General features: G+C 43.1%; 1 protein-coding gene across 1 annotated transcript in view; it reads left to right on the forward strand.

Moving 5' to 3' along the window:
- The window catches only part of LOC118222925, a 243,830-nt gene that overhangs the window by 73,858 nt on the left and 147,205 nt on the right, over nucleotides 1–22,767 (forward strand). Inside the window, exons 12-15 of the mRNA XM_035408864.1 lie at nucleotides 10,558–10,803; nucleotides 15,066–15,161; nucleotides 15,504–15,548; nucleotides 15,813–15,863. Of these exons, the coding sequence (XP_035264755.1) occupies nucleotides 10,558–10,803; nucleotides 15,066–15,161; nucleotides 15,504–15,548; nucleotides 15,813–15,863 (438 nt within the window). The remainder of the gene's footprint in view (nucleotides 1–10,557; nucleotides 10,804–15,065; nucleotides 15,162–15,503; nucleotides 15,549–15,812; nucleotides 15,864–22,767) is intronic.

The raw sequence follows: 22,767 nt of genomic DNA on the forward strand, positions 1-22,767 counted from the left end.
TTGTGCCCTACAATCGAGGCGGCGGTGGTTCTTACGGGAAACGCCCTAACACTGCGAAGGGCAGGAGTCCAGGCTGTCATTAATTACATTCATTTGGCAGACGCTTTTTTCCAAAGCGACGTACAAAAAAGTGCATTTTCATGATCGTAGACAACTGCTGAACATGGGTTCAGTAAGGTACAATTATTTAATTTGTACAGCTATTTCTACCCGAGAACAATGAACACTATTCTGGTCTAACATCTGCAAAGCCAACTAGGCAGAAGAACAAGCTACAGTATTAGGACAAATACAAATTAACAAGAAGTGCAGGGATGGGGCAACATGTAACAAGTGACAGGAAAAAGGGTTTTTATTTATTTATTTTATTTTTTTATACAGCGTGGTGGTGGTTAGTGGTTGGATGGTTAGATATCTTTAAATTAATAACAGATTTAAAGATATCAAAGATCACATTCTAAAGATATATATTCCTAGCATACCAGGCAGTCAAAGGATCAGCCCCAGCATACCTCCACAAGATATTCAAACCCTACATGCCAGCCAGATCCCTCCGTTCTGCTACCTCAGGACGCCTGGCACCTCCCCCTCTTCGCACCTGCGCTTCCAGAACACGTCTCCTGTCTGTCCTGGCCCCACGATGGTGGAATGACCTCCCTGTGGAGGTCAGAACAGCTGAGACACTGACCCATTTCAAGCGACGATTGAAGACTCACCTCTTCAGGCTGCACCTCTCCCCATCCCTCCCTACCTCCCTGTAATCTCTTAAATGACTGTAAGCTTAGGGTTGTAACTAGGTAGCTGTTTCATAGGTGACTTAGTTAATGCACCCGTCTTAACTACTGCTTGTATTTTTGCATAGACTGCGTTGTTGCTGTTCTCGTTTGTGTTAGTGTTAATCAGTTTAACCTTCAGGGTCCAAGTTGAACTATGCGGTTGTTCCCTGCACTTGGACCAGTACTTCTCTATAGGGTTTTCCTCATACTTGTTCCTGATTATGGTTATACACTTTGTTGTACGTCACTCTGGACAAGAGCATCTGCCAAATGCCTGTAATGTAATGTAATGTAATATATACACATATGACTTCACCCTGACTACATAGCGGAACCTGTAGAACCCTATACAAGCCAGCACTGCATAGCGGAACCTGTAGAACCCTATACAAGCCAGCACTGCATAGCGGAACCTGTAGAACCCTATGCAAGCCAGCAGCTTCACCCAGCTGAGAAGATTCTCCTAAATGTTCCAACTGCAAGATAAAAAACAAATGAGCCTTCCCTATGCATGTGGTCATTGCAAAACTGCACTTGGAAGTTTCTATTTGGACCTCCCTAAAATACACATAATGAAATCAATTATGTTTCAGTGGGATCACAGGCTTTGCAGCAGTCAATCTCACAAATAAAATGTCCTCTTATTTTTATTGGGAATAATATTAGGGTCACCCCCATGCATCAACAATATAGAACATGTAAGAACCCACATGCCTAATATATGAGAGCCTGCTAGCGTTCAGTTTCTTATGGAGATAGAAAGTGGTGAGCAATACAAAATGGAATCAGCTGTTGATTTTATTAATCCCACTTAAAGAACATTAGATTACAAATGTATGTATGAACGCAAGAATGTCCTACGTTTATAATCAGGCATAGCAGATAAAAGTATTTAATGAGTAGTTGTGACTCACTGGAACAATTTCCACCACACTGGTAATCAGTAAGCAATACCAAGACTCCTCAGACACACACCATTCTGAGGAAATGAATTGATTGATTGATTGAAATTCTTTATTACATTACATTTATTGATCATTAAAATCCAAGAGACCCCTCTAGCCAGAGATGCCCCAGATACAAAAATCATCAAAAGCATAAAAACACAAAGTGCAAAGGCTTATTTCCATTGTGGTCCTTTTTTGCGGGGGTGGGGTGGGGTGGGGTATGGAGGGTGTTGAAGGGGCATCATGAAAAGGCAGCCAACAAGCTGGCAGCAGCTTCTAAACATACATCATTTCACTTAAAAAGAAAGATCAATCACAATACAAATGTATAACCATATTAATCCATAAACATTCCAATATACAGTTCATGATGGGTGTTGGGGATATATATGGTTCCGTTGTGGGGCGACATAGCTCAGGAGGTAAGAGCGGTTGTCTGGCAGTCGGAGGGTTGCTGGTTTGGTCCCCCACGCTGGGCGTGTGTCAAAGTGTCCCTGAGCAAAACACCTAACCCCTAACTGCTCTGGTGGATGAGAGGCATCAATTGTGAAGTGCTTTGGATAATAGCGCTATATAAATGCAGTCCATTTACCATATGTTTGCTGTTTTTGAGTCTTTCTTTTAAATGTATTTTGTTTTGCCACTGGGGGGCGCTGTGGAGACATTTCCCAGGGCTAAAGGTAGGCAGGTGGGGAGTTTCAGGAATGCATCGAGGAGCACACATGAGCTGTGTCCAAAGCATCTTACTTACCTCCTATCGAGCATACAAATTGAGTACCAAACTATTTAGGAGGTTCCACAGAGAGGAACAGGCGGAGACATCTTTGGGTCCCATAATTCAGAGGGGAACAGGCATGGCCTTTTCACTACAGGAATGGGCCGTCTTACGACACTTTTGCGGTACCTCTGGAATAGTATGCAGGATATTTTTCACATGCTGACCATCGTGTACTAAGAATACACACTAAGAGGACGACAGTGCACTTTCTGAGCACGCGGTAGCTAGGAGGATGCTTTGGCCCAAGAGAGAGGCGATGGTGCAATGACTGGAAACTTTTTTGTATCATTTTGACATGGAAATAAACCGACTTTTGGACTTATTTTTGTATGTGCTAAACTGGAATTATGGAACTGACAAGTAGCCACAGCAAAAAAGCTTCATGAATTCAGCTCTGTTAATTGCTGAGGAAGTCAAAGTTTCTTTTAGAAAATCTGGCTGCTATGTGCCACAGTTTGCCCAACACTCCCACCTGCTGGTGACATACTGTAATTGAAACCCGAATGTGGCTTTAGCCAACAGCAGTCAGACCAAACATCAGTGCTGTGGCTGATAGATACTGCCCAGTGCACCACAGTGTGTGTGTGCATGCTTGTGTGTGTGTGTGTGTGTGCGTGTGTGTGCATGTGAGTGTGTGTGCGTGTGTGTGCATGTGAGTGTGTGTGTGTGTGTGTGTATGTGTGATTGTGTGTCTGCATGTGTGTGTGCAGGTGTATGCGTGTGTGTGTGCATGCATGTGTGTGTGTGTGCGCGTGGGTGTATGTGTGAGTGTGTCTGCATGTGTATGTGTATGCGTGTGTGTATGTGCGTGTGTGTGTGCATGCATGTGTGTGTGCGCGTGCATGTGTGTGTGTGTGTGCGTGGGTGTGTGTGTGTGTATGCGTGGGTGTGCATGTGAGGAATTGAACTTCAACTGAACTACCATATAAAGAAATGATTAACTCTCATCTTCATAACCAGTCCTGACCTCATTTAACTTCTCCTGTTCATGCTCTCAAAACCATGCATTGATTGCCACCCCTGTTACTGCAGTGTTTTCTTGAATTCAGTTTCTGTTATTGTTCCTGTTAATGCATAAGGCCAAATTTTATTATGTCTTACGATGTTATTCCAAATTTTTGAGTGCTTGTTTTTTTTTTGTAATAGTGTGTGTACATATATTGTATATTTCTCACCATACCAGTTTGTTTGTCAAGCATTTTTAAAAGTCCATGATCGCCCCCATTCCTTGTCGGCATGCCAGTAGCCAGGGCCAGATCTATGGTGGGGCAAGGGGGTGGGGGGGGGATAGCACCCCAACTTTTTCCTCTGCCCCCCCCCCCCCCCCCCAAAAAAAACTTTGCAGATAACGAGCCGTATATGAGCCCTTCCATTCGCGAAGCTCGGCAAATACCAGAGAAATCACGCAACTTCTGTCATGCATCAGTTTTATATGTTCAATAAGCATTTGATTAGTTTTTGGTTTTTGATATTACCTGTCTGTTATACTGTAGTTTGAATTGGGCCACCACCAACAACAACTGTGAAAAATAAATAAATAATAAATAAATAAATAATTTATCTAGACTATACTGCCCTACAAAGCCTTCTGCAGTAACTACGCAAAGGGTAAAACTGAGAAAAATGGCTTTAAAGTGTTTTAACTGGCCAGCCAAATGGGTTATAGGTATATAAGTGATATTACACTAATTGTACACATATTCATGAGGTAATTTTTATGCCCAAAAACCATGACGGCTGGCCAGTTAAAACACTTTAAAGCCATTTTTCTCAGTTTTACCCGTTGCGTAGTTACTGCAGAAGGCTTTGTAGGGCAGTATATAGCAAAGCAGCCTTGCTCAGCAGTAAACCCGGATCATAAAATTTCCGATAAGGATAACCGTAATCCACACACGTATCTGAAAGGGACAGTTCACATTTTTACACCCAGGTCGGCTGAACAACTCACCACAAATTATGTGATAAATTGGGGGCTCAAGCCCTCTGACCTGGTGAATGCACAGCTCCCTCGTTAGCATTGTTACCCAAATAATATCTAATGGGGGCTCAGAATCACCAATTGACAGGTATTAAACAAAGACACCATTATAAAAGCAAACGTAAACACTTTTTCATATGTTCATTTGCTTGCATTAATTTGTATCTTGTAATCAAACGTGCCAGTATAGCCCCCCAAAAAAACTATTTTAGTTCGTTTTGGATCACCTTTGGACCTTCAGTGTGAAATTCAGACTCTGAAATGTCCTGCGTTCCAATGACGCAGCGTCCCATGTGCTAGCGAGAACACTGGCCTCATGGATTGGCCATGTTCACTGCACAGTGACCCCTGCAGCTTTTGAGATTTCGAGGAGAGCAAAAGTGTCAAGGCGGTTACTGGTGGATTTTACTGTAAGGTGATTTTTGGCAAGCTATGATGGTTAAACGTTATGCGGGTTACGGATGTAGCAATACCTGCTACCTAGCTGGCTGGCAGGCGAACTCCCAGCCCAGTGATGAGTTGGGGAAGTCTGTAAATTAATAAAATATGCATTTATCCAGTTCTTCTTTATTCTCTATATCAATACCGGCCAAGACATTCTGATTACAAGGGCAGCACGGTGGTGCAGTGGACAGCACTGTCGCCTCACAGCAAGAAGGTCCTCGGTTTGAATCCCAGCCTGGGCCTTTCTGTGTGGAGTTAGCATGTTCTCCCCATGATCGCGTTAACGCAGAGTCCTACGCGATCTCTGAGTCTGATATTAACTTCCATACACACATGGGCATGCGCATAAATTAAACGGAAAAGATCGAGTCAACCTTGAGATAAAATATCACTATGCGATGGAGGCCTGTAAACTGTATCGCACACACTGTCTTGAATAAAAAGATGCCCCCCAAAAATCTGTCTGTCTCCCAAATCACAGCAGTCTAGATCCAAGTAGCCAATAACCGTTTTGGGAATTGGGGTTTGCCGCATGGACATATACTTTCACTTTCACGTCAGGTACTTCACCTTAGATGTGTATTAAAGTCCGAAGTCCAGTAGGCTATGAAAGCGCGCAATGGCAGACAAGCACCACAGAGTCACGGCGTTATTTTTCATCTTCGCCAACTTCAAATTTGGTAAGAACTGTGACTCGCCTCGGTAATTATTTGTTGTATGGTTTACTTTTTCACATGTTGCTTGTTTAAATATCTTGTTGATATGCCAAATAAACCAATAATAGGCAAAACTAATAGAACCGTAGCCTACAGGCTGTAAACTACGAACTGAAATTCACTGAACTCCGCTCTGTGCCACTGCGCTGCACTTTTACAGTTAGAGTCGTTAAAATCCTGTGAGATTTCTGCCTGAGGAAGAGCCTCTGACCGCCGGCGGTGTTGACTGCATGGAACGAGCCTACCTGTTTTGCATTTGACGGTTTCACAGTTATATTCTAGTGTACTCAACGAGTGGGCACATCTTCAGAGAAACTTAAGACAGAAGGCTACGCAGCTGACATAGCCTACTGAATATAGTACGACATTTTCGTCAAAATGTAATATGGGATACGTGCTCTATCGGGTTACAGAGACTGCCGTGTCGGTTAATGGCTTTGTCATGATGTCAATATACATAAACGCACGGAGACAAATATATGAGTGAAAGCGAAAGACTTAAATGAGACTTTATATTTCACCTAAACGTAATATATTTTACGTTTAGAATGTAAATGTAGACAGGAGGGATGAGCTGAGGCACAATTTGTGTCTGTAGACTAATAGATTCCGTTCAAATAGGCTTATAAAACTATGTGTTTTTTATCCGAGTATCTGTACTAGCATATTCTCGGTCAGTTATTCTAGTAAACGGGAACAGACGGATGTCAGTGTGCCCCAACCCCCCTGCATTGAATAATGTATTTTGGGGAATGAATTAATAGCCTACTCTCCGGTAATTATAATATTAGAATAACTACTAAGAGTAAAAACCAAGAACACAGCTGCTACTCACAGACTCAAACTTGCAGAGTTTGTCATCCAAAATGCTCAATGACAATAGCGTCGGTGTGAAAAGTTACAGTTGGTTGGTCGTAAATATTTTCAGTGGTTTCTACACCAAGTAAAATTACTGATGGTGGTTTTGAAATATATTAAACGTGTTAGTAGCTATTGTATGTGTTGTAGGACTTCTAAGGTTGTTATATGAAGCAATACAGTCACAGGAAGTGTGCTGTTTGCAAATATTAAACGGACACAATAGATTTTATATGCAAGACGACTTTTACAGAATTGAATCTTTGCTGTAGCACAAAATTGAACAGTACAGAATAGCAGATGATACACAGCAGAAAATTTGGGGACAAGTTCCTGGAACAAATGTAGGAAATACGGGCAGCACTGCATTGGAGAAGGGCTTGTTTGGATGCGCAGTATCGTGTAGATTATAAAGATAACAGAGCAACCTATGAACTGTCTACATCGTATAAATACGTCTGGGTGTGTCGCCTTTCTATTTTGCCCAGCATTTATCCTCTTGTAAAATCAACAAATATCACCTGCTTTAGGCTTCTCCAAATTTAGGCTTTTCGGTTCTTTCACTATACGTGCATACCGGCTAATCTCAGATTAGGTCGTTATCAGATTCTGTTGAGAGCGATCATATTTTTTTGATGTCGTAAAACAAAGAACATGAATTTACATGAATATACCTGAAATAATATCTGCTGTAGCAAAATCTACGCAAACTTTGGTCTGTTTTTTACTCTTAATAAGTGAAAGATTCCCATATAAAGGGTATTAAGTAGGTAAAAGTATTTATAAAAGACTTTCTGTCCTTCACAGCACACACTCAAAAATAAATAAATAAATAAATAAAATAAATAAATTTAAATTAAAGCCGCAAGCGGCATTGGGAGGTGTCCAAGCATTGGCACTATTGCGCCCCCTATGGAGAGATTTTAAAATGGTTTTGTCCTCATGATCATATACCTTCACCCAACATATCTACTGAATATCATGATGATTGTACAAAATATTGATGATTTATTGCCAATTTTGTTCTAAGAGATGCTGTCGGATTGGTTGCGTTGCCATGGATATGTCCTGGCCACTTGCTGTAAAGGTCTTTACTATGTTGTAACACTTAGATGGCCCGGCGTGTATGTAGAGCTGCAGCGCTTCCGCGCCGCAATTAAAAAAGGCGTCACACTAGTGTTGTCATGATACCAAAATTTTGACTTTGATACCGATATCCGGTTGCAGAACAGTCTCCATAAGGACTGGTTATTTTACGACCATAGAGCAATGTTGTCACAACGTCACCTGTTGGTAATGCTGCCACTTACCAAATTACGACCAAAGTGCAACGTTGTTATTACGTAGTGCGTTTGTAGGGTTAGTATCACGATACTTGATACTGAAACGATACTGATTCAATACTAGGTACCTAACGATACTGAAATTACCTTAATAGATCAGAAATGTAATGTCCACAAGGGTTGACCTCATTTTCAAATTCACAGTTTATTAAAAACCTTTAAGTTGAAGCCTGTTCAACATATTAATCAGCATAGGCCTATAGTGTTACAACACTAAACAATAGAAAAATATATAAAATATATTTCAAAAATGAAACAATTGTAAAGTAAATTATCTTTAAACAGGTCTTTCACTTTAAAATAAAAAAACAGCATATTTCTATAACAATACAGCATCTTCCTATAATAAAATATTTACAAATTAGAACACCTATTGCTACTGAAGTGAACACTAAGTCAGACACATGCCTATTCCAATCCATTGCTCAGCTTAGCAGAGAATGCACATTTCAGAGCACCTCAGAGACAGATAGAATAACAATACATATTTCAAATAATAAATACAACATTGAAAAAAACGAAACAAAAACAAAATATCAACTCGCCATCCCTGCTACCTGCGTGCTGCCCGCAGAGTACCGTATTATTAATTTCGACATTGGCAAACTACAGCATAAATTGCGTCTTTTGTTTATATTCAATATTAGTAACTGCAGCGAGAAACTGCAGCTGCAGACACAAGAAAGTTTGTTATATTATGGTAGCAACGGGACGAACCGAAATATTTACATAGCAATGATGAAATTTTATGTGTTCAGTAGATAGAGACAGAGACAGTAAATCAAGTCCTATCCACTTCTGTTTTGCTCAAGAAAACTGTCAGATAGGTCTATGAGCAAACATATGGCTTAGCCCAGAAGTCCTCAGTAATAATAGTATTTTCCAAGAGATCATGAAAAATCGTCGACAACCTTTCGTTAGGTGCAGCGTCTTTTAGCTACTGCTACCCCAGAGTGAATGCGCAAGTGAATGCGATAAGAAAATTTCAGTTACGCTGACCGATAAAACGCTATTCCAAAAGCAAAATCCGACATGTTATACATCGTCAGAAAGCTTATACTCCTACCTACTGAATGAATGAATTGTCAATCAAGCCAGGCTGTACTTTACTACCGGAAACAACAAGTGTGGTATTACGCACAGCTATTTTTGAAGGTAACCAGGCAACACAGATGAGCATATATTTCAAAAAGGGATTGTCCATGACAATGTATGACCACTCTGTCTGAAAAGGGACATCTCTACGTGTTAAACCAACGGTAAGGTTGTATTTCAATATATAGTCCCAGATATTGACTGTAGAATTACATGGTATCATTTTTTTAAAACGTCGTCTTGATTATTTAGTTACTCAGTAGGCAGCGTTTTCACTGCCCTGTTGGCATATTTTAGGGCTATTGTCGGGTTTATCTTGTTGCTATGATGGAATACGAAAGAATATTTTTATGAATGCCCAGATAGATAATATTGTCCATTATGAAGTTCAGACCCTCCCCTCACTGATAAAAACTAGACCCGACGGTGTCCGATTACGTGCGTCGCCATTGATGTCTTATAGCCGCTTTTCGTAAAGAAGTTTACTAGATGTCGTAACACTTTAGATGTGGAGCTACAGCTCTTCCGCACCCCAACTAATAAAAAAGTCCAAATGGCGGGCAAACAATATGGCGGACATAGGTGGTCCCAATAGCAAAGTTGTAGAGCACATTCAGATTGGTCAATGAAGTTTTGTGTTGATCTGACTTACGGTGTGGGAGTTATGGCCTTTTACGCATGACCCTTTGTTATAGTGCCACCATCTGGCCGACATAGGTGATTTGTAGTTCCTCAGTAGTGAGGGGCCATAGGAACCCACCTACCAAATTTGGCTGCTCTAGGACATATGGTTGCTGAGCCTCAGACACTTTTAACAGAGAAAAATAAGAATAATAATAATACTAATCCTAACAGATACAATAGGGTTCCACCAGCTTCGCTGCTTGGACTCCAAAAAAGACAGTTAATCATCCACATCAATGCCTCTGGCTTTCCTGCAGGTGATGTCACATCTGCCATCATTGTCCAGTCCAATGGGAACTTCACACTGCAGCCAAATGTTCAGAGTCCCCCAGAGGACATTTTGTGGAGGTGGAATAAAAACAAGGTGGTTGAATTTGACCAGAAAAAGGTTTTTGAGTACGGACAGTTTAAAGGAAGGACGACCCTGGACCTCACAACGGGAGCCCTGACCCTCACACATCTCACAGAGGCTGACAGTGGGGAGTATGATGGTGAGCTGCAGATCAAGGGAGAGCTGGTGTACCATCATCAGACGGTGAAAGTGTTTGGTGAGTTTGCTTCTACTGAATTACCAAATCCCAGTTAATTATGGGCTTTCATCAAAAAAAATTAGATGTAGGTTATAAAAAATATATACATTGTCTACTGAAATACACTTCCAACCATTTTGTGGGGCAATAAAAGAATGATTTTGTCTGTCCAAGCAAATTGAAATAATGAAAAAATGCCGTGCTTCACAAGTCGGTCTGTAACCACACGGTTATGAGTGTGAATATCGCTAAATGACACAAAAGTTATAGTTTCACAGAGTTCTCAACCATAAGTGTTTCAGTAAAAAAGCGCTTTATATCACTCGATCATGTGGGTCAGGTGTGTTACTCCATGAAAGACAATGCTAAAGTTAGCTGTGAGGTCACAAGCCTTTGTTCTCCATGTGGATGCTGTAGGTAAACCAGCAGTCACCTGCCAAGTGAACGGCCCCTCAGTAACCCTGCTGTGCTCTGGGGGCGACAGACCAAGCACTCAGTACAGGTGGGAGGGGCCTGCCATAGAGCCCCAGCCAGGGTCCCAGCTGAAGATAGAGGCAGGAGAGAGCTCTGATGCAGTCTACACCTGTGTGCTGCACAACCCTGTGGGTGAGAGCAGAACAGACTTTCCTGTAAAGAGCTGCTTCCCTGCTCCAGGTAAGGCCCACTCAGCTGATGTAGGGACTGAGCACAGGCCTGCCATCCTGGCTGCCACAGTCTGCTTTTTACTACTACTACACGTTTTGGCCAACACCCAGACACACACACACATGCATACACACATACACACACACATGCATACACACACACACGCACACACACACACACACACTCGCAGAGTCATAACAGGCATTACCGTTGGAAAAACTTTTTTCTGACTTTCCAGACCAGAGAGAGACTTTCTTCAATTTAAATCACTCATTTCTACTACAAACACATATACCACATATTCTAGCACATACAACTGATTTTTTTGTTGTAACAGATGTGTAGCACTTAACTTTGATTATGACTTCTGATGTGATGTAAAAACTGCTGTGTTGGCAAAAGTGGATTAAATGAAATATGTTTCATTTTCTGAATCCAGCAGTTTTAACAGTTAAAACCCTCGATTGACATCCGGCACTCTGAATACCGAACACAAGTGCATCAACAGTTAAAACCCCTCACTTATCCTACATATAAAATACATTTGGTAAATTTAATTTCATCTTATTATCGAAGATGGGGTGGTACGGTGGTGCAGTGGGTAGCACTGTCGCCTCACAGCAATAAGGTTATCGGTTCGAATCTTGGCTTGGGGCCTTTCTGTGTGAAGTTTGCATGTTCTCCCTATGTCCGTGTGGGTTTCCTCCCACAGTCCAAAGACATGCAGGGAGGCTAATTGGAGACTCTAAATTGGCCATAGGAATGGGTGTGTGAGCAAATGGTGTGTGTCCAGGGTGTATTCCTGCCTCTCGCCCAATGCATGCTGGGATAGGCTCCAGCACCCCCCGCATCCCAGTTCAGGATTAGCAGGTATAGATAATGGATGGATGGATTATCAAAGTATTGATAATTAATTAAATTGCCGAATTCATTTGTCAAATGGACAACTCAGAACCAGATTAAAATTAAGAAATTCATTAAGTTACAACAAAGATTCACATATGATAAAGACAAGGTTCTGCTACCTTAAAGAAAAGAAAACACAATGTTACCGACATGGACAAGTTACAGTCACAAAGGAAATGAGTGAAAAAACCAAACCACGGCCAGTTCTCCCAAACATGCCCCAGGAAACCAAGATTGCAGTCCAACAACCAAAACGCAGCCAAATATTCCAAAAGCCAGAGATTAAGGATGCCAGGTGAGCTGTAAGACAGAAACGTCATATCCTGTGCACACCAAACTCCACACAACACCAGCCCTCGATGGAAAGCTCAGATTCCTTGGATGGCAACCACAGATCTGAACCCCAGAATGTCCACCGCAAAAGATGTTACTGGCTGATGTTAAGCCCCCCAGAACCACTTTCTTCCTCCTAACTCTGACTAACTACAGTAGCTAAAGAAAAATACACATTTTTATGTTATCCCACGAGGGAGGGGGAACAGTTGAGAGAAAGGGGGTGCACATGGCTGCACTAATTGGGTGAGGTGAGAAGTGTGGGGGTGTGGGAGCAGGGACTGTCTTATCTGAAAACTAGGCATTAAACTATGTATTAACATGGTCTTATGTTTTGGACGATGGGCTAAGCACTGTGATATTATTATCAGAAGATTCATTATCTTACTATCTTTATAAAGAGACCAAACAGGAATATCTTAGGAGGTAATCCAGTTCAGCTCTCAAGGAAGGAAACATGGAAGTTTACCTCTGCCTCCAATAACAGAATAAAGATAAAGGATTGTTTAATCTTATCAGTTGCAGTCTCCACCTTCAGGCAAAATAATTTCCATGTATCAAGACCAAATCATACCACATTGGTTTCTGCTTGAAACTAGAATTGGTTCTAAAAATGGAGATTTAGAACTATCAGGCTAAATTACCATTATCTATATCGGCATCAAGACTTTCAGTCAGTGATTTCAGTTAAATCTTAAATATTGCATTCAAACTTCAAAGGAAAACGGATCTTTGTGCCCCACGTTTGGTCTCTGACCCCCAATAGGGGGTCCTGTCTCTTCTGGGAGGTGGTAAATCTGTAAAACATTTGAAGGGGAGACAGCTCTCCAGGACACCCCAGACTTGTGTAGAGATAAGACCTGTAACAGGGCTTCATTGCCCCATGGATGTTCCCTTTCATGTTAGTGGAGTGGAGAGCAGGGAGAGAAAACGGATACAATCCCATGGTCATATAAATGATAATGTCTGTTTCTCAAAGATCATAATCTAAAAACTAGATTATCCGACAACAGGGTTAAAAAAAAAGACATTTGATCAACAGTTCAGCTGAACTGAGTCACTAACAATCTGTGCACACCTGTAACCTGTATGACAGGTTGGTCTATCCCAGAAAAATATCATACCTGTATGGGATTTGTGTGCAGATGTGGGAGGGGATGTTGGTCTGTAACCACAAGGATATGGGAGTGAATAGCATGTGAGACCCTATAGTCATACCCTAGTGTTTCAGTAAAAAAGAGCTTTATATTACTCGATCATGTGGGTCAGGTGTGTTAATCCATGAAAGACAATGCTAAAGTTAGCTGTGAGGTCACAAGCCTTTGTTCTCCATGTGGATGCTGTAGGTAAACCAGCAGTCACCTGCCAAGTGAACGGCTCCTCAGTAACCCTGCTGTGCTCTGGGGACGACAGACCAAGCACTCAGTACAGGTGGGAGGGGCCTGCCATAGAGCCCCAGCCAGGGTCCCAGCTGAAGATAGAGGCAGCAGAGAGCTCTGATGCAATCTACACCTGTGTGCTGCACAACCCTGTGGGTGAGAGCAGAACAGACTTTCCTGTAAAGAGCTGCTTCCCTGCTCCAGGTAAGGCCCACTCAGCTGATGTAGGGACTGAGCACAGGCCTGCCATCCTGGCTGCCACAGTCCACCCCTAATGCTCATTTCACAGGTTTGGGTAGCTGTTCCAGTTGTTATGTAGTCCACCCCATTACATTACATTACATTCATTTGGCAGACGCTTTTATCCAAAGCGACGTACAAGAAGTGCATTTTCATGATCGTAGACAACTGCTGAACACGGGTTCAGTAAGGTACAATTACTTATTTTGTACAGCTATTTCTAGCTGAGAACAATGAACACTATCCTGGTCTAACATCTGCAAAGCCAAACTAGGCAGAAGATTAAGCTAGAGTATTAGGACAAATACAATTTACCAAGAAGTGCAGGGATGGGGCAACATGTAACAAGTGACAAGGAAAAAGGGTTTTTTTTTTAATTTTTTTTAAAATATATATACACAGCATGGTGGTGGTTATTCTAGGTATAGTCTGAAGAGATGAGTCTTCAGGCCACGGCGGAAGATGGATAGTGAGGGGGAGGTTCGGAGAGGGACGGGGAGTTCGTTCCACCACTGGGGAGCTAGGGTGGAGAAGCTCTGTGATCCCTTTGGGCGGGTGGGAGGGGTTACAAGACGCCCTGCTGCTGCAGAGCGGAGTGGTCGAGCAGGCACATAGAATTGAGTCATGTCCTGCAAGTAGATGGGGGCTGTCCTGTTGGCGGCAGTGTAGGCAAGGGTCAGGGCTTTGAATCGGATCCTGGCAGCGACCGGTAGCCAGTGAAGTGATCGCAGCAGAGGAGTGACGTGGGAGAATTTGGGGAGGTTGTAGATGAGCCGGGCAGCGGCATTCTGAATCAGGCAGCGGCATTCTGAATCATTCTGAATCACCCCTAATGCTCATTTCATAGGTTTGGGTAGCTGTTCCAGCTGGTATGCAGGTCTGTGGTCTAAGGGTTTTAACTTAACTTAAGCATACTGCAATTTTTTTTTCCGCTTGCTAAATTTACAATTTGTTCATGTTCTGCTGTTCTCCTGGGGTTACAAGCCCCTGCTGAATTTTCTGTGCTATCCTGTGAATTCCATGGGACTTCCACCCAAATTTCACCCTCTGGTCTACATCATAGAGCACTGGGTAAAGACCCTGTTCACGGTACTGTCGGGGTCCTACTAGGGGTTAAATGCTCAGGTGCCCCAACTACCCCACAGTCTCTGAAACATGACTGGGGCACATTGATTACTACTGACCCCAATCCTCCCCAGCACTGTCAGCTGAGACAGCTGTTGCTGAGCAACCAGTCAACTTCACATTAACTGCCATTTCATTAACACAGGGAGCTAAATAAATCATCTTCTAAAGTCAGAAATATATACACACAGAAATATATTTATATACATCTTTCAATAGTCAGATCAAAATGGTGAGCTTTGTGTCTTTTATATTTTTCTAACATGCTCTGTTTTTCTTTGTTTTTAGGAAGCGCCTCTGTCATTATTTCTGTAGTCATTGTCCTCCTCCTCATCTTCATCATTGTGGGATTGCTTTTATTTTACTACAAGAAATGCTACAAAAGTAAGAGTCTTTCAAATAACACATGAAATTATATTAATAAACGCGTTCATATGCAGATCCTGCTGTTTCTGGAGCAGTTACTCAGTAGGGCTGCACTCCTGTTGTCTCCATAAAATGAGCACAAGCTCTCCAATACTGTGGGACTGAAAGCTCATACATTAGCGCTACTACACCCAGGACTAATAATAATAAAAATCATACTTTTACATTGTAGAAAGACAGAATAAAGAGGACACGGAAGCTCAATCTGGGGGTAAGCTGTAGAAATGATGGTGGTGACTGTGATGATACTACTGTGAAGCACGATGAGTATTGAATAATATTTCATATCTTATATTGTAGAAAAGACAAGACTGAGAGAGACAGACTCTGAAGCTGCAGTAAATGGTGAGCTGCAGAACAGTGTTATTCACTCTGGCCTTAAAGCTGCAGGTGATGACATCACTCCCTCTGGTACTTTATCTCCTAATTCAAAACACTGCAGCTGCAGGTTTCCTCCAAAAACTTAACATCTATACAATGTATGCCTATACAGTACTCAATGACAAATGTATTAAAATCAGATGTATTCCTATTCATAAACTTCAGAGGTAGGCATGCTGCTAGTAAAACTAAATGAACCAAATCTATGAAACATTTCTTTTGAAACAGAAAGACAACAGCTATTACCAGCAGACCCTGAAAACGTTGAGGAAACTCCAGGTAAGGCAGAATTAACTGTGCTCTGAACAGAAACGTGTCTCATAATGAAGCAGCAGTACTGAAATGCCTCTGTTTCAGGATTGGGATCAATTACCCTGCAGTTCAGTCAGTTCAGGAAAGGAAATAAATTACAAAATACCCATAAAACATTGTGGACATTTTTCAAGCCATGAATTAAATTAGAAATTTCTTGAGTCGGATTGACCCTTAACTGTTGACCGTTAAGTATTTTAGATGATTGACCAGATAATTTATTGTATAAACCTTTTGTAAATGTCGAACAAGTGACTAACTATACATTTTCTATCCCCATTCACAAAAGTCAACACTTGTCCTTAGCTTTGGGTCAGAATTTAAGTATAAAGTGTTAAACGTTTACTTTGAATTTGTAAAATTGTGAAGGTGAAGACCAAATATAACTGCATTACATGCATTATTGTGTGTGAAGAGTGAGGAAACATGGGGATTGAATCCTGGCCTTGATGTAAAGCAGGATCAGATATTCACCTGTGAGCCTCCTTGCATTTGTACTGTACTCAGGACACACAACCATATTTCCTGTTTCTACGCTAAAAGTTCGGGATAAAGTAAAGCTTATTGACAGTGGATGGAGGCCAGTTAAGACCCAGGATGAGCATCAGAAGACAGCACTGACTGAGCAGCACAAAGGGACTGATGGGAGTGCTGGAATTTCACAGGAGGAGAGTCAGACAGGTAAGTACAGAGAAGCAGCAGGTAACCTGCCAGTCAGTCACCTGCTTTACATCAGATTTAATATTGCATTTCTTTTCTGCACAGAATCACTAAATCAGGGTGAAGATTCAGAAGAGAGTGGAGTGGAGACTGAGGGGGGGAACTCTAAACACCCCTCCTCTGGCACTGTCCCGTCCAGCGCTCCTGAGTCTCCACCTGATGCTCCATCCAAAACAGGAAATGAAGAGGAGACCTTCGACAGTCCCCCATCCAGCCCCTCTCCTCCCCACCCACCTAATTCTCCCCCCCATCCAGCACCAGCTCCAGTACAGAATCAGGACCAGGAAGAGGAAACAGAAAGAGCAGCAGCAGCAGAATCTACTAATGAGACTGGAGCCAATCAGAGAGCAGTAGCCCAGAGGCAGAGAGAGAAGAGGGGGGGGCAGGATGGAGGTAGTGATGGGGGCGGAGTTCAGCACTGTGGGGCAGGAGGGGGAGGAGCTGAGAACCCAACAGCAGATCCAGCCCAGGAGCTCCTCAGCAGACCAAAGGAAGAGGAGGATATTCAGGAGAGTCAGACAGGTAAGTACAGAGAAGCAGCAGGTAACATCCTCAGTGAGAGACTCAGGCAGCTGTTCCTGCTCATTATCTTGTGTGCAGGTGCACTTGCTGCTCGGATACATTTGCAGGTAGATTTATTTAGGTAGATTTATTTCATTTCTCCAAAGAAAGATTAATTCAGGGTGAATATTTTGAATTTATTAAACTGTATTGTTTAGATACAAAAATAACCCTTGCACTATTCTGTGTGAGCAGTAAGAACAAATGGAGATTGAATCCTGGCCTTGATGTAAAGCAGGATCAGATATTCACCTGTGAGCCTCCTTGCATTTGTACTGTACTCAGGACACACAACCATATTTCCTGTTTCTACGCTAAAAGTTCGGGATAAAGTAAAGCTTATTGACAGTGGATGGAGGCCAGTTAAGACCCAGGATGAGCATCAGAAGACAGCACTGACTGAGCAGCACAAAGGGACTGATGGGAGTGCTGGAATTTCACAGGAGGAGAGTCAGACAGGTAAGTACAGAGAAGCAGCAGGTAACCTGCCAGTCAGTCACCTGCTTTACATCAGATTTAATATTGCATTTCTTTTCTGCACAGAATCACTAAATCGGGGTGAAGATTCAGAAGAGAGTGGAGTGGAGACTGAGGGGGGGAACTCTAAACACCCCTCCTCTGGCACTGTCCCGTCCAGCGCTCCTGAGTCTCCACCTGATGCTCCATCCAAAACAGGAAATGAAGAGGAGACCCGCCCCACTCCCCCATCCAGCCCCTTTTCTCCCCCCCATCCAGCACCAGCTCCAGTACAGAGTCAGGACCAGGAAGAGGAAACAGAAAGAGCAGCAGCAGCAGAATCTACTAATGAGACTGGAGCCAATCAGAGAGCAGTAGCCCAGAGGCAGAGAGAGAAGAGGGGGGGGCAGGATGGAGGTAGTGATGGGGGCGGAGTTCAGCACTGTGGGGCAGAAGGGGGAGGAGCTGAGAACCCAACAGCAGATCCAGCCCAGGAGCTCCTCAGCAGACCAAAGGAAGAGGAGGATATTCAGGAGAGTCAGACAGGTAAGTACAGAGAAGCAGCAGGTAACATCCTCAGTGAGAGACTCAGGCCGCTGTTCCTGCTCATTATCTTGTGTGCAGGTGCACTTGCTGCTCGGATACATTTACAGGTAGATTTATTTAATTTCTCCAAAGAAAGATTAATTCAGGGTGAATATTTTGAATTTATTAAACTGTATTGTTTAGATACAAAAATAACCCTTGCACTATTCTGTGTGAGCAGTAAGAACAAATGGAGATTGAATCCTGGCCTTGATGTAAAGCAGGATCAGATATTCACCTGTGAGCCTCCTTGCATTTGTACTGTACTCAGGACACACAACCATATTTCCTGTTTCTACGCTAAAAGTTCGGGATAAAGTAAAGCTTATTGACAGTGGATGGAGGCCAGTTAAGACCCAGGATGAGCATCAGAAGACAGCACTGACTGAGCAGCACAAAGGGACTGATGGGAGTGCTGGAATTTCACAGGAGGAGAGTCAGACAGGTAAGTACAGAGAAGCAGCAGGTAACCTGCCAGTCAGTCACCTGCTTTACATCAGATTTAATATTTTATTTCATTTCTGCACAGAATCACTAAATCGGGGTGAAGATTCAGAAGAGAGTGGAGTGGAGACTGAGGGGGGGAACTCTCCACCTGATGCTCCATCCAAAACAGGAAATGAAGAGGAGTCCCTCCCCACTCCCCCATCCAGCCCCTTTTCTCCCCCGCATCCAGCACCAGCTCCAGTACAGAGTCAGGACCAGGAAGAGGAAACAGAAACACCAGCAGCAGCAGAATCTACTGATGAGACTGGAGCCAATCAGACAGCAGGAGCCCAGAGGCACAGAGAGGAGGGGGAGGGGCAGGATGGAGGTAGTGATGGGGGCAGAGCTCAGCCCAGTGGGGCAGGAGGGGGAGGAGCTGAGAACCCAACAGCAGATCCAGCCCAGGAGCTCCCCAGCAGCCCAGAGAAAAAGGAGGATATTCTGAGATGGGGTCCAGACACCGATGGGGGGGCAGCCCAGTGTAGTGGGGCAGGAGAGGGAGGGGACGAAAGTGTCCCAAAACCAGATTCAGATCAGGATATACACCCTACATCAGCAGAGGAAAATCTAAGTGTCCCGTCCACTGAGCCATTAAGCACAGCTGATCCAGCCCAGGGACTCCCAGACACCACAGCCCGTTCCCCCCCTCACACTGGGGTGAGTGAGGAGTCCTGCTGTGCAGAGGAAAGCCCAACATCAGGACCAAATCCGGAGCCCAGCAGCACCTCTGAGGCAGAGGAAGAGAAGAAGAGAGGGAGAGAGGAGAGGAAGGATTCACAGGACAGAGGGGTGAAGTCCCCCCCAGAAAAGCCCCCGAAACCCTACAGCCCCTATAAAACCCCCTACAGCCCATAAAACACCCTTAAACCCTTGAGCAGGACTGTCCCAGAGCACACAGGAGGGAGAGACGCAGGAGAGCGGGTAATTGTAATTCCTGCAATATTTTGGTGTCTAATTTCCATGTAAATAGTTCATAAACTCCTGATGAAAGTCTGTTGTTATCTAATCTATCTGACTCGTGCTTTACTTTTTTTTTCGGCTAGCAGCAGCTACAATTTATTTTAATTTTTTTATCAGGGGAGCCAGTTGTATTGCTGCCACACCCCACCACTGTGTTCTGTTCTGTATTTAATTCCATTTGGCCAGCTATGGAGGTGTTTCTGTGCTAAGCCTTCTCATTTCTCTTTCATGATCTGTAGATTATAGTGTGTGATGTGCACCAGTGGAGCCCCTGTCACTTTTATATACTGAAGCCCACAATTATGAAGAAATGAATCTATGTATTAGCAGAACCAGTTGAGAATAAATCGTTTGTTATTGTGGTATTGTATTTTCTATTAAATTGAGGGCTCTTTTTGAATCATTATGGGTCTTATATCATTGAATTATTTTATTTTTATTCATTCTATAATATTCCATGCCCTGTTTTGTATTGTTATCTATTTGAAATGTATTCTGTTATTCTCATGTACGGTGGGTATACACTGTATGGAGCTCCACACCACAGCCCCCTCATGCAGCTCCACACCACAGCCCCCTCATGCTGCTTCGAACCACAGCCCCCTCATGCAGCTCCGAAACACAGCCCCCTCATGCAGCTCCACACCACAGCCCCCTCACACAGCTCCGAACCACAGCCCCCTCATGCAGCTTTGAACCACAGCCCCCTCATGCAGCTCCACACCACAGCCCCTCACGCATCTCTACACCACAGCCCCCTCACGCAGCTCCACACCACACCTCCCTCACGCAGCTCCACACCGCAGCCCGCTCACGCAGCTCCATACCACAGCCCCCTCACGCAGCTCCATACCACAGCCCCCTCACGCAGCTCCACACCACAGCCCGCTCACACAGCTCCATACCACAGCCCCCTCTCGCAGCTCCACACCACAGCCCCCTCACGCAGCTCCACACCACAGCCCCCTCACGCAGCTCCACACCATAGCCCTCTCATGCAGATGAGAAGGTTCTAAGGAGCTGAATACTTTCTGAAAGCACTGGAGATATGATTGTTTCTCTATACGATTGTTCCTCTGATACATGCTAGAGGCAGAACAGGATTGCTACATTTAGGATGGTGCTCACATCTGGCTCATAGATCACAAACACATGGAGTCCAGTCAGAGTCAGAGAGAATGAGACAGAGCTGCAGTTAAAAAATCAAACATGAAATAGCAAATACATGTTTCAATACAAAGAAAATTCAATGTTTTTATTCAGGTAAAGCAGATGCTTTTTTAATGTGTGGTTTTTGACTTTCACTGCACTGATAATCACTATGCACAGTCAAGACTGCTCCAGAATGCTATATCGTGCAGTGGCAGTCTTCATGAGGAGGTTTTTTTTTTTTGTAAATCAGACTGCACAGCTGCTAAGTGCCAATCAGAGACTGTAAAAAATAATTTAAGTGCCAATCTTTGCCCAGCACTTCCATCTAGTGGTGACATACTGTAATTGCTATTCAGATTTTAAATGAAGACCAAACATGGGCGCTGCGGTCATAACATTACAGGCCTAGACAACAACCTAAATGTGCCTGGAAATGTAAGCATGTCTGTTTGTCTGTGTGTGTGTGTGTGTGTGTGTGTGTGTCTGCGTGTGTCTGCGTGTGTTTGTGTATGTGTGTCTCTGTGTGTGTCTGCGTCTGCATGTGTGTGCACGTGTGGGTGCATGTTTGTGTCTGCGTGCGTGTGTGCGCGCGTGTGGGTGCGTATGTGTGTGTATGTGTGTGTTAGTTTTTATAGTTCTTGGATGAAGTACAGTGGGTGGCTTGGGTGTTCAAGTGAAGTTCAAGTGAAGCACTGTTTTTGGAGGTCTGAACATTTTGGAGCATGCCCATCATAAGAAACAGCATATTTCATTTTTCTCACTTCAAAGTACAGAAACCTCATTTTCTTTATTAATGCATATTTTTCACACAGAATGGTTTCAGATCTTAAGACAAAATATAGTATTAGACAAAGGGAACTTGAGTAAACACAAAACACATTTAAATTATTTCATTTATTTAATGAAAAAAGTAACCAAACACCCATATCATCCATGTGAAAAAGTAATTGCCACTTTAAACTTAATAACTGGTCGCACCACAATTAGCAGGAATAACTGCAACCAAACACTTCCTGTAATTTGATATCAGTCTTTCAAATTTCTGTGGAGGAATTTTTGCTCACTCTTCCTTGCAGAACTTCTTTAATTGAGGACAAATTGTTAGGTTTTCGAGCATGAACTACTCGTTTTAGGTCCTGTCACAGAATCTCTATTTGGTTCAAGTCAAAACTTTGACAAGGCCACTCCAAAAATGTAAATTTTTAGCCATGCAGATGTGGACTTGCTTTTATGTTGTGTATCATTGTTTTGCTGCATAACCCAATTATGCTTCAGCTATTAATCTATATAAACTAAAATAACGACCTAGGCTGTAAACTACAGGCCGAATTCGCCGAACTCGGCTCTGTGCCACTGCACTGCTCTTGCGGTAAAAGCGGTTATAATCCTGAGTGATTTCTGCCTGAGGAAGAACCTATGACATCAACATGGTCTCATGCATCATATGCATATAGCCATCTCACTATACACACACTTTTGCACTATTATATATTGCCACTATTGACCACACTGTACAATAAACTATATTCATTTTGACCTGTCATTCCTCTTTGAATCTTACATCTGCACACCTAGTAGTTTTAAGATCCTAACATACACACAGAACTCAGGACATCTGCACCCTGTAGGCACTTGCTTATTCACTAGTGTTGTAGCAGGATTTATGCAGGCTACACAAGCCAGAGGCACGTCCACGTCTACCATGATAGACAGCGATCGGTATGGAGCCACACTACTGGCGGAAAGCGGTCTCCTCAGTCTATGCATAACTGTTAGCACAGAGGAAATGTTAAAACATTGTTCTGGAGTCAAATAATAGAGATATCATTAAATTACTCCTGTTCTAGTAGCACCAGGTGAGACTACACGCGTTCCTTCACCACTCAGATACTTCCGCTGCGTGTGGACGGGGTTTCTTACAGGATCCAAAGGACAAATTAGGCTCCTCCCT

This window comes from Anguilla anguilla, chromosome 3 (genome assembly GCF_013347855.1).
Source record: "Anguilla anguilla isolate fAngAng1 chromosome 3, fAngAng1.pri, whole genome shotgun sequence".
NCBI classification, from domain to species: domain Eukaryota; kingdom Metazoa; phylum Chordata; class Actinopteri; order Anguilliformes; family Anguillidae; genus Anguilla; species Anguilla anguilla.